Here is a 12,891-nt window from a genome sequence, read left to right as displayed (position 1 = left end):
AGCACCCAAATTGCTCCTACGTAGGTATATGTATCAAAGGATCCAATGCAAATCCTAGCTAAACATCATCCAAAATTCACCCGTAATTCCTGGCAGAATATATACGATTTCAAGATTCTATCATTCTCTGTGATATATTCAAACATAATCAAATTGACCATTTCATTGACAAACCCAAGCAGATGCTGTAGCTTCTAGGCTTACATCAGTTCATCACTCAACAAATATTACTTTGGCTCTTGGTCCTCAACAAACGCACATAGGATCATTGCCTTTCATTCATGAAGATCTAGATAATGAAGAGTTGAGTTTGATTTTACTCTTCTATTTCAGATGCACTATGAGTTGACTGATCTGAATTTCATTCCATTACTTTCTTGATTTTGAGCGGATTACTATTGCTGAAGAGACACAGCCTTTGTCAAATACCTCGATCAAGAACGTTACGAACTCTTGATTTTATAGGAACAAGATCAGATCAGTAAGTATATAGAAAGAAATAAATGAGGCTTTGTCATAATCCAGTGAGATTGATTATTTGATCTCATTTAAATCGCTCATGAATCACTAGCAGTCAATCAGTTTCCCCGATCCAAAACTTTACACTTGAGATTTTGTTAGATTGACTCAAAGGATTAGGATCAGATCTTCAAGTTTACCAATCCAATCAATTCAAAAAGTATCAGGGTCAAAAAGTAAGCTATTTTGAATTCATTCCTGTGATTGATTTCTTCTATTTTCTCACAGAACCAACTCATCAAGCAATACATTGACATAATAAAACCCATCGAATCTCTTTAACATTAATCAAATCAGAGCAAAACAAAAGAATGGCTAACGTTCAAAAATCATCTTTTTCAATAGGATGTTAACGGCAAATGGAAAGGATCAGGGTTGAGGTGGAAGTGGGGTCCGGGATATGGGTGTGACTGGTATCAGATCAACTGCAGAGTAAGGCAGGAAGCAGAGAACTCGAGTGTTGGTTTCGTTTTGATTGTTAGGTTATTGGGATTTGGTTCTTGTGTACTATACGATGACAATTAATAAAAACTGATGACCTCTTACCTTCAAACTCACCGATCCATTCTCGTCAACACCTCGCTACCCTTCAATCACATCGAGATATCATCACAGCTTTAGCTCAACTCGGTGAGCTTCATACTACTCATGTTTTTTGATTCAATCAAAGAATCTGCGTGTCAATCTCAATTGACTCAAGTGCTGTTTACCGATCAGAATCGACGGAATTCAAGCTCGATAGCTCTTTGGCCAACCTTCTCTCTTCGCCCGAAAGACTAGAACAGCCACTCACGCAGATAGCCGATCTTAAGCCATTGGTCTCTTCACTCGTTCAAGTTGCATCGACCCTTTATGAAGTGGTAACCAAACAGGCATCTGTAGCCGAAAGAATATGAAGCAAGGTTCACATCCTAGACCTCGAACAAAGCAGGGTCAAGGAATGCATCAATCGGGTTCAAGCTGTCACAGAACTTAAATACGCCTTAATCAATGTATTTCAAGCGATCGAGAAAGCTGATCAAGAAGCTGCTACACGACATATCCAATGTGCCAATGGAATCACTCCAGAAATGATTTGTAGTCTACTTGCAGAGGCAGTGGTGGTAGGCGATCTTATAGAGTCTTTTAGATTTCTTTTCTGAAGACAAAATGACTCTCATATGTTTATTTTGTCAGCCTACGACCGATATTCCTGAACCACCTTCAATCGCTTCAGAAAACTTTATAAATCAACCAACTGGAGTCTTCTTGAAGGCTTTCACTCAGGCTGCGAATTCAAAAGATGAAGCTACTACCAATCGACTCTTTAAACTCTTTCCACTTTTAGGGTCCAAAGCTTCTGAGGCTGGTTTATCAGCTTGCTCCGATTTTGTGCGACCTCAGCTACATATCGGAACATTATTGTCAATCGCTCACTTAGTTTTGTAAGCTTTGAACTTCATGTGAACCCATGGGATCTTACAGTGTCTGACTTTGTTTTGTTGATCTGGAATTTTACACATGTCTTTGCTACCTAATCGATCTCAAGAACCATCACGTTGTCCAGTAAGAACCAACAGTCATTTTACTTCATCAAGTCAACACTCACATCAACACTTACAACAACAACAACAATACGGAGATTCAAATTGACCTTCAACTACTGTAGCAGATGATTCAAATTACTTACAATCCACTCAACAATATTAAAAGTGAATAGATCGATCCCAGGCTTCTTAATTGTTATTCATCTTTGATTTCAATTTCATCAACTCTGCTCTTTGGTTTTAAAATTTTGAGCCAATCAATCTCCTCACTTGATTATAATACTCTTGTGTTCACTTCATGTTCTTATCATCAATTTCATTGGACTGGATGGTATCACCCCTTCATATTTGACTCATTTGAGACACAAATCTTGGTCAACTTCAATCATCATGCTTTGAAACAATTCAAAATTTTCATTCCTAAATTTCAAAAAATAAAATGATCCTCATCTTTTACATTGTTATCTCAAAATGTCAACTTTATTTCTTTGGCCGCGAAAGAAGTTTATGTTTATCAATTTCAATTTCAATCTGATTGTTCATAAATAAATTACATCCAATCAATCATTTCAAACCAATTCTAATTTACTTAATTTCTCCAACTTTCACTTTGATCAGTTACTATAATTTACAATTTCCTATCTTAATTTCATTCTCTACAGTTGCAAGTTTTCTATCCTTTTGACTTTAGATATGATTATTCATAGAAAATTTGGTCAAAATAGCTCCAAGGGTTTTGCTTCATCAATCATAATTGGTCACATCAACCGGCATGTTTTCAATTCTTCACTTTTTGTTTCTTCAAATTGTTCTCTTCAGGCTGACTGTCATGTATTTTTTGATTTGAATCCTGTGGAACTGTCATCCACCTGTCTATTCAGACCAAGCGTCATCAATTTCAATTGATCGATATCATCATCAACAGCAATCGATTCATTCCAAAGGTCCTTACATCCCCCCATGATCGACTCGATCTTCATATTGTGAAAGTTGGTACATCATTTCGACTTTTTCTGACTGATGTTCAATTTTGGTTGGTGAGACCGTTATGGACTCTTTTGGCGTCAAACTAGAGATTGAAGTGAAAATGGAATTTATGATGAAGGTTTAGGTAGAAAGAAATATAAAGGTATTCAATTTCCATTTCAAATTCAAATTCTAATCAATCTTGAAAGCATGATCCTTGATTCACACATAGAACATTATCTGAAAGCGAAATCTCAACTTTATTGTCAGAATTCCCCACAACAACAAATCAAATGATACAGGTTCAAGTGCGATGCCCAAATCAATCTCAGCAAGTCTGACAGAAAGTGTTATAGCATATCAAGACTCAAGATCGTCATTCCATGCAACAAGTTAAAGGTCATCAATAGCTCAATGACAAAAGCTGAAATCCTTAGCTAACCAAGTAAACTCAACTTTCTCTTTGCTTCATCATTGTTGCCATTGAACTCCCCATTCCCATCCACTTTTTCATTTGCATTCGCTTACTCCCGACAATTGAGTATCATTGAGTTTTTGATTGTGAGGTTCTAATCGAAGAAGAATAATTAGAAATCATGAGATCAGAATATTTTTCTGTTTGTTTTAGGATTGCATATAAATCTTGAAGCGAAGATAGAGGTACGGTTCAATGGATTGGATGAATTGGAGCTATTCAATTTATTGAAGTGATGAGAGCAATTGGTACAATTGCAGGAAATGTAGGAATTCAAGATCAAGAGACAATTCAAGATCAAAGTCTGGAAAATGGTAGAAATATGATTGGGAAATTGAATTTGAAGATCAAGTTAATGAAAGTCATCCTGAGATCAGTCTAAGATGCAACCTAAGAGGTTATGCTCCTTTTTGCAAGTAGGGTGGCCAAATACCTCCTCAATAATTCTATAATCAGTTCAAGGCACCTTTGTCATAGATTTTTATAATCTTTTCACAAAATATGCAATGTACACTGCATAGTGGAAAATGAGGTGGCTCCTGTGTTGCCTTTGGTCCATGCATCTTCACACTCCCTCTGAAATGTTGATTTGATGATAAAATAGTTTTGCATGGTGATTGGCATGAGGACCAGAGATGGACATGTGATGTGGTGTGGGCCTGGCCAGAGTTGTATTGCCCCTTTATAGCACCGAGAGGAACACAAGGGGCAACCAAAGAAAAGCTCAAAAAAGATAGAATAAATGTAACAAACATTAATCACAAGAATGAGGTTGTGCTGGCCAAGACGTGTCTGAAACAGGAGGTATTGGGCAGGAGATTGAAGAACTGCAGTTGTTACAGGTTGTTGCCATCACAGACTGGTCCTACTAATAGGAAAAATCTGGAAAAGACAGCAATGGAAGATATTGTGCAGTTATGTCTGTAATCAATGATAAAGATAGCCAAATTGAATTTGTTGTTTTCACATGTGAATCATTTTACTTGGTATCATTGTTGAGATTGAGTTGAAATTTTGATTTCATATCAGTGAGTTCATGAAATTGATGGAGTGTAATTTGATAGAAACAACCAGGATTCTGTAAAAAAAAGTGCAATTGATTCCTCTTAGAAATTTGCTAACAACATGCTGGATGTGTGTTGAATTTCTTTCCCCTCTCTTTTGTGTCCCATTGATTCAGTATGAGTTTGAGATCTTGATGTTATGTGAATTGTCTGTAGCCACAACTCTTTGTAGTGCTTGTGGGTAAAGATGGGCTGAAAATGCCAAGCTTTGAAGCCAATATAATTTCAAGTGGTTGTTAAAGTTTCTGAAATATTGAGTCCAGTAAGTCAAGTTTCTGCTTTGTTATGCCAGAATGTGCATTGCATTTGATTTTAAAATGCATGATATTGTTGCCTGCATGTTTCTTCAGCAGAATCAAGTTAACCCATGTGAAAAAAGATGGATTTCACTATTTATCGCCCCCTCGCGAATATCCGGTGCCCCTTGGGATACCCGCAGTACCCGACTCAACCCGAGGTAATCAAGCCACAGTTTGGGTGACACGGACCTCAGGGGCTACTTGATTGTATATCGCCACACATCGCAGCCCCTATCTGCCCATATTTGAGCACCTCTATACCCAAAAGGGCAACAAATACGTTGTCGCCCTTCCGGAAACAACCAAAGGGGCTGCACAATGTTTGTGAGCCTGGACCGGCCCTTTGTGAAGTCGGCATTTGATACCGACAGGTAGATAAAGAGTCCTTCCCCTTGTTCCCACTCATCCCACTTGTAATACACTTCACTATTCAAAGTTCCACACATTCAACACTTCCCTATTCAAAGTTTCAACTTCAAAGTTCCAATACGTTCCAATACATCCTAATACTTCCTATTTCCCCACCAAATCTTGAAAATCTCTTGATACTTCATTGTAACGTGATGTCCTCCGCACAAGATCCGGCTATATCTGTTACATCAACAGATACCCCGGTTCCAGATCACAAACATCCACAAGTTACCTCGTCGTTAGGAGATCACCCCCCTCCAAATCACATCCATCACGTTACTCATCAGCATTCCACGTTCCCAGTTGAAAGCTTCGTACAACCCTTCAGTTCGTTTCCTGATAACCCCAATAACCCGAATCACGTTTATACCTCGTTCCCAGCTCAAAGCTTTGTACAACCTCCCTTCTGGTATCCCGCACCTGGTTTATCGTACGCTCCACCCCAAGGACATCACGTCTTTGGGCAAGGGCATCCTGCTCCTCTCAACCACCCACAAGGAACCATGCCCACCGCTCACTGGCAAGCATACCATCAACCTCAACCTCCATCTTTCGGAAACGGACCCATGTACCATCATCCACCAAATCTCACCGCATACCAACACCCATTCCCTTTCAGATATGGGCCGCCTGTTCCTCCATTTGTACCAATTCCAAACCTCGCTGACTCCAATCCCGCTAGCGACACATCAGTCAACAATACGACTACGCGTAACACAGATTTGACTCCGATTCCACCCATCGTATCTCTTGAAAGTGCTCAAACACCCACTCAAGCTAATCCTGCCGCTGCTATCACTCCAACAACTTTTACAAATGACATACCAATTTCAGATACACCAGTAGAAGATCCGAATGCTACTGAACTTGTGTTGGTTCAAAATGACGAAGAGATATTGGCCAATGAACGTGATGATGACTGGCCACCAATTGGTACGTCTAATATTTTTTGTTCTCATGTAGACTGTTGTTGACAACAAAGTGGGTATGTAACAGGTGCTCTCCCCGTCCGTGCAATGCAAAATCCGATAATTGGCAAAGAATTTCACCAAATGCTTAATGGACTGATGTATATGAACGCAGTGGCTCAATACCAAGGTTACGCTCTTGCGGTCAATAGTCACAAAAAGAATGGCCAAAACACCATTCGAGTCTACCTGCAATGCTCTCTTGGATACAAATCAAAAACTGCCGGACAATCAACCACTGAGAAGAAACGTTTGACGTCTTCGAAAAAGACCGGCTGCCTCTTTGAAATTTCACTCAATTTTCGGTCCGGAATATCCCGATGGGTTGTTAGCCAAAAGAACCGAGATAAACTCTGCCACAATCATCCACCTTTTGATCAGCCACACAACCTGTCTATATACCGACGTTTCTCCTCTGAAAAAAAGAATCAGATCAATATTCTATCTTCTGCAGGATGTGGAGCTGGACAAATTCGACAACTACTCAATATCGATCCTGAGTCTCAACCTTTGGTACGTGACATTCACAATGTCCGATACGGTCTCAGAGACACGTGGCTTGACGGCCGGACCCCCATCCAAGGTCTCTTCGACTTGATAACCGCAAGTCACTGGGCTCATCGAACTCTCACCGCGGCTGATGGCACCATTCAGACCCTTTTCTTTGCAAGTCCCAGCGCCATCATTCTTGCTCGAAGATTCCCAACGGTTTTATCACTTGACTGCACTTATAAAACAAACCGTTTCAACCTACCGCTGTTACACATCGTCGGAACAACAAACACCAACCAGACTTTCACTGTTGCCATGTGTTTCATGAGCAGTGAAACACAGGCCCAGTATGAATGGGCCTTGACCCAACTCAATGAAGTCATTTTCAAAACTGAAAACAAATCATCAACTTCAGTAACTCCAAAAACCTTTGTTACCGACGCGGAACCGGCTCTGTTCAACGCGATCGCAACGGTTTTTCCAACTTCGGTACACTTATTGTGTGTATGGCACATCAACATCAATATTGCTAAGAACTGCAAGTCCAAGTTCACTGATGCCGAGTGGACGGATTTTATGAGGGTATGGAACGCTTTTGTAGCTTCAACAACCACCACGGACTATCAAGCCAATCTGGATGCTGTCACAAGTTTCGCGCGAGCTCATGATGGTCTGGAATACCTTCAAAGGACCTGGTTACATCGAGTTGAAAAATTTGTCACCTTGTTTACTTCAACCACGCCACATTATGGTAATTCTTCGACCTCTCGAGTTGAAGGCAGTCATTTTCGAGCCAAAAGGTTTTTAGATGGCCGAAATAATGATTTTCTTAGTTGCTTCAATGCCTTCAAACGTTTTGAAGAGCATCAGATGAGTGAGATCAAGATTCTAGTTGGCATAGAGAGGACAAAGACGTTACAAGGCATGCCTCCATTTTTCAAAGAGCTTCACGGGTCGATTTCTCATTTTGCAATGAAGAAGATCAAGGCTCAATATGATCTGTTACCCAACTCACTCCAAACCGCTTGTACTCACACCTTCCGAGGAGCATGGGGTCTTCCATGCTCCCATGAAATTGCAAGCGCGCGCGATACCTTGGATCACCTTTCGCCGGACATCATCGATTCCCAGTGGTCTCTCAAGTTGGAATTTCCTCCTGATACCCACGAAGGCCTCATCGAATCAGCTCGTTCTAAATTCAACGCACTGCTGGAGTTGCCAGAACATTCACTTTGCAAATTGTTTGGCGAATTGGAACTTCTCGAGTCCAGTCGTTACAGCCTGGTTCCAATAGTCAACGCGGTAGCAAAGACAGATACACAAGGGCGACCTCGTGGCAGCACTGCCAAAAGGCCAGCCGCATCTCAATCTCAAAGTTCTTCCAAACGTCCAACCGCATCTCAATCTCATCAAGAAGGACAACAAGGGTGTTGGAAATCTGATTTTGAACTTTCTGAAGAACTCAAAAAACCCCGAGTGAATAAATGCAGCTACTGTAAAAAACCAAATCACCGGATCACAACCTGTCCTCTTCGTCGCAGGCAGACCACTACCACTTCTACCAACTTGACGGCCAAAGAAGGTCCAGCCAAAGAAGTTCCTTCAACCACCGGCCTGTCTCATTTGGAAAAGCCTGAAGCGGTCATCTCTCACGTTCCGAAACAAGTTTCAGTTTCCGAAGGGTCCGAATCAGAATCTGATATTGGCCAAGAAGATTTAAACTGTGATTCATATTCAGAGGTCAGTGAAAGTGACAAAGAAGATGAAGCCAACCTCTGTCCATTTTGTGATGATCCGATGCCAGTTCAACCCTCAAAGAAACTTCTGGAATTGCGGCCACTCTTATGGCGATGCCCAACATTCGCAAAGGAGTGGGACGTGCTGGGGCTTTCTCTTTGCCAGTAAGTGAACTCCATGTATGACTTGGAATAACTTTGTCTTTGCCGAACTAACTAATGTGTACATAATTTCCTCAGTTCACCCAGACGGCAGAGTTCTGTTATTTACATGAGGCAGAACGTGAGACTATCCCAAAGGGTGTGGCTAAAGGTTGGCCAACCTCCATTGATTTCGACAGTTTAGAAGGGTAAGTTCTCTATGTTTACTGTAACGACTTTTGGATCCTGTCTTATGAGGTACTTTGTCACAAACACTCTGCAGACGTATTAATCAACATGTAGAAATCCTGAGCAAGATAGTCAACAAAGTTGAAAAGTCGTCTTACTTAGACATCGGTCAGAAGAAAAGCAAAGGTAGCAGAAAGCAAACCGACAGCATTCCCGGTCAGTTTGCGAGCTTGGAAGTGGAGCAACCCGGATAGTAAGTGTTTCACACTTACAATCCCCTTGCTTTGTTGAAGTATCTGATGAATGTTTTTAACAGCTATGGATATCAGGGGTACGAAATCATGATTAGGACACTCGAATCTATCTTCATCAACGACCTAGACTCAAAACATCACCTTGATTCACAGAAAGCGTCGCCACTAACTCCGGATTACTTTCTTCGACGTGTGCTCCTTCCTGAATTGGCAATCTGTTTAATAGCGGAAGACCTTCAATTAGATCGCAGGGATCCTCAAGTCCAGGTTACATTGGAAACGAGCCGTGATTTTGGTGTGGCTGTATTCCCTATTCAAGACCACTTGAACGTGACGACCACTTCATCAGCTCAATCTAGTAGCACAAGTGTTGCCAACAATCAAACTCAACCTCAATCAAACGTTTCACAATCTCATGATGGAGTATTGATTGATTCAGACCAAGAAAAATATCTCAAACAACTGCCTGATTTCTTTGTTCAGTACATCCAATCGGTCTTTGATCCACCAGCTTACGGTAACTGTGGATACTTTGCAATCGCCAAAGCACTTGAATGCTATGATGTGGAATCATATTCTTGGGTTCGTCACCACTTACGCGCAGAGGTGGTCAAGTTTCGAGAAAGCCATGAACAGCTAATCTCGAGCGCCTTCACAATGAAACCTCGCGGGATGAAGACTCGTAGAACGGCCCCTTATGCCACAGAGATTGTTGACGACCTGCTTATTCGACTTCTACCCCAAGCCCCGAAATGCAGTGAAGAACACTGGTTACGTATGCCCTACTTGGGCTTCGCCATCGCCAGTTCTTATGAATGCCCAGTTATTCTGATTGATCCCCTCAAATATAACTGTTACACTTTTTTCCCGTACCGCATTGCACCAAACAAGAATGATCCAATCATTCTGGCTTTTGTGAATAAGAATCATTTCATCACTTTGGTTTCTGGGGATGCGTTGATTCCGTTTCCCAAAATTTACGGTGATTCACAATTGACTAGCATACACAATAATCGAATTCCAGATTGGATTCGCAGGTATCAAGTTCAATTAGACCTGTGGACAGAGGTCTCCAAAGGTCAATCGAGGGGGCAAGGGTCCAAAGGTCAATAGTTTAGTTGCTCTACATGTTTTCCTTTTGCTTTTTATTTTAAATCTTCAATACTTGCTTGTGTGTGTTATGCCAATTTTTTGAACTTTCCATGTATGCCACATGTATGCCCCTATGCCAATTTGAATCTCATGTTCTTATGCCATGCGAAGACAACTGAGTTGCAAAGCGAGCGACATAGAACTACATTATATCCAAATAACGAGTTCATAAGTGGATTGATTACAAAATCAAAAGATGAAAATATTCGAGCAACATCATAGAACTACATTCTATATTCCAAATAACGAGTTCCGTACAAATTTGTGCAATTAAGTGGAATACAAAATGAAATGAAGGAGCCCCTTCCCAGCGTCCCTTTTTGGGAAAAAGGGGCTGCTTATTGGCTCGCAGCCCCGGGCCGGGTCTGTAAGGGGCGCCGGATACCTACCCGAGGTGCTCTAAATAGTGGAATCCAAAAAGATTACTAAATGTATTCCCTTCTAACATATTTTTTGTCCCTATTGGTTCCTTCATGGATGAAATTTGGTTATTAGTAAGATATTTCAGAGTAGCTTTTTTGTTCAATTTATACAAGTCACTTATGGTCAATTTACAAAATCTTGACCAAGTTTTCCTGCAAAAATTGAGCAAATTGATGGGGAATGTACGGCAAGCTTTTCTGGATTGACTACTGTTATGAAAAATGACAGGTCAACCAATTGAAGTAGTATATGTTGTGGCATTTATGCAATGTGAGAAGTTCACTACAATATTGCAATATTGAGAAACTTATTGCAAAGAAGTTAAAATGCTTGATACCTTTCAATTTAACAATAAACATGATTCCAAAGACAACACAAAATGACTAAGTTTGAATGTGACAAAAAAATACTTGATGTACTCTGATATTGAAACCACCAGGGGTTTGGGGCTAGGGGTTATGATCAGGGCAAGGACATTATCATGAACTCACAAGCAGCATGGCCTTCATAACCATTCCAGTCTCATCCGTTCCCTGTTGATTGCAGCCAACAGAGACATTCTAACAGCCGTCCCTCAGATCAATCTGTTTGATTTTCAATTGTCATCACCACTTAATCAAGCTTGGGCCAGTGTTGTGTTACTCTATTGATCAAAGTGATCTCCCTTACACTGCAAAAAATGTATTTTTCCAGGGCAAAAAATGATTGAGTTTAATGACAAAATGATTAATAATGCAGAATTATTGCAGAAAAATGTAGACTTAATGCATTTTTAATCATTTTGTAAAATGAATGTAATCATTTTTCACATTGGAAAAATACATTATATTTGCAGTGTTGGGTTATGAGGTAGCTTCTGCTGTGTTGTCATCCAGGCAACTGCTAACAAAGAATTCCTGCTTGAGTGATGTTTGAACCACTATACATAGGCTCTGGAATGGTATGCAGGTTGATCACAGAGGAGCTCTCCTTATAAGTGCGGCGCCCGCCGCCCAATTTGACTAGTCAAAGATAAAATGTAGAAAACGATTTCAATTGAAAGTTCTAGTTCTAAAAAAGAAAACTAAAAAAAAATATAAGAAGTTACTTACTATTAATAGTCAAGACTTCAATGTGCTTATCTCTTTTACTACGTGTTTGAATTGCTCGATAACGTTTACTATTATCTGTAGTGAAGACAAAGTGAAGAGGAAAGGATGTTTAATTATTAGTATGTATTACTTTCTTTTAGTCCTGATAGAGACAAAAATTTAGGAATAACCTACTGTTGTTAGGTGATAACTTATTGCTGGTGACTTTGTTTTTAGACTCTACTATGATCGAGGGGTATCCTCGATAGGTTCTGTAAGAATCAAGAAACTGAGATAAGAAGCTAAAATTCGGCTCTAGGAACGATGATTGATCCTTGTTGATCTGTCAATCGTTAAAAGGAGTAGTCCGAAAGAAAAAAGCAAAGCAAAAACAAAATAAAGATACGATCAATTTAGCTATCTAAATAAATTATATTTCAAGTGAATCGAATAATCAAAAGAAGACTAACTCGATTGCTTGCTGACTTGTCTTTTATATGAGATTCAAAGATCTTCGATTGAGTTAACACTAATTCAAAAAAAGAAACGAAAAAAGGATCCAGCAAGGAATGAGAAAGAAAATCAGTTTCCAAATAATGTATTTCTTTATTCAATGATTATTTGTGAGTCCTTTGATATTCTAAATAAAAAATTGAACTTGTACTGATCGATCTTCCTTCTTGCTGTTCGGTCAAGGTCCCGGTGGCGTGATCTTTCAATCGAATCGAATGAAGTTTGATTGAGGTGGAAGGGTATGTGGTGGTAGCAGTACAGAATTGAAATTCGAGGGAAGTTGAATTTCAATTCCTGTACTGTTGTGGCTGTCGGACCACGCACGGGGCTTTGGGTAATTACCGCGTGTGTACAGTCACTTGACTGTGCTGTAATGTATGTATATGTAATATGTGTAAGCCACGAGTTTGGCCAATTACACAACAAATTCGAGGCTTTATAGATACAATTCAACTATGAATTGTATGTAATAAAGTTTCCTGTGGATCAACTATTGATCCTACTTTTGGAAAAAAAAATAAAAAAATAAAAAAAAATCCGAAAATTAGGGGGGGAAAAGAATTATTTCTTTCCTCCAGGCTATTATCCTAAAAAAGTAAATTGCTGAGCTGCTCTCAGTTTTTACAATAAAAGGTTGATAAAAAATTCTAAAAAATTCTAGAAATATGTTTTTGTATTTTTAAGTTCTTTTTA

General features: G+C 39.8%; 2 protein-coding genes across 2 annotated transcripts; both read left to right on the top strand.

The window, feature by feature from the left end:
- Positions 1 to 1,589: 1,589 nt before the first annotated feature.
- On the top strand, positions 1,590 to 2,238 carry MELLADRAFT_94910 (uncharacterized protein; the record flags this gene model as incomplete). Its single annotated transcript, XM_007417571.1, has 4 exons — positions 1,590 to 1,622; positions 1,696 to 1,943; positions 2,048 to 2,064; positions 2,219 to 2,238. 4 exons carry the CDS (start codon positions 1,590 to 1,592, stop codon positions 2,236 to 2,238), a joined length of 318 nt encoding a protein of 105 aa, XP_007417633.1.
- Positions 2,239 to 5,412: 3,174 nt separating this feature from the next.
- On the top strand, positions 5,413 to 6,234 carry MELLADRAFT_68843 (uncharacterized protein; the record flags this gene model as incomplete). Its single annotated transcript, XM_007417561.1, has 2 exons — positions 5,413 to 6,193; positions 6,224 to 6,234. 2 exons carry the CDS (start codon positions 5,413 to 5,415, stop codon positions 6,232 to 6,234), a joined length of 792 nt encoding a protein of 263 aa, XP_007417623.1.
- Between the last annotated feature and the right edge of the window lie 6,657 nt (positions 6,235 to 12,891).

The sequence above is a fragment of the Melampsora larici-populina genome (assembly GCF_000204055.1).
Source record: "Melampsora larici-populina 98AG31 unplaced genomic scaffold MELLAscaffold_75, whole genome shotgun sequence".
NCBI lineage: Eukaryota > Fungi > Basidiomycota > Pucciniomycetes > Pucciniales > Melampsoraceae > Melampsora > Melampsora laricis-populina.
This window is presented reverse-complemented; position numbering and strand designations above follow the sequence as displayed.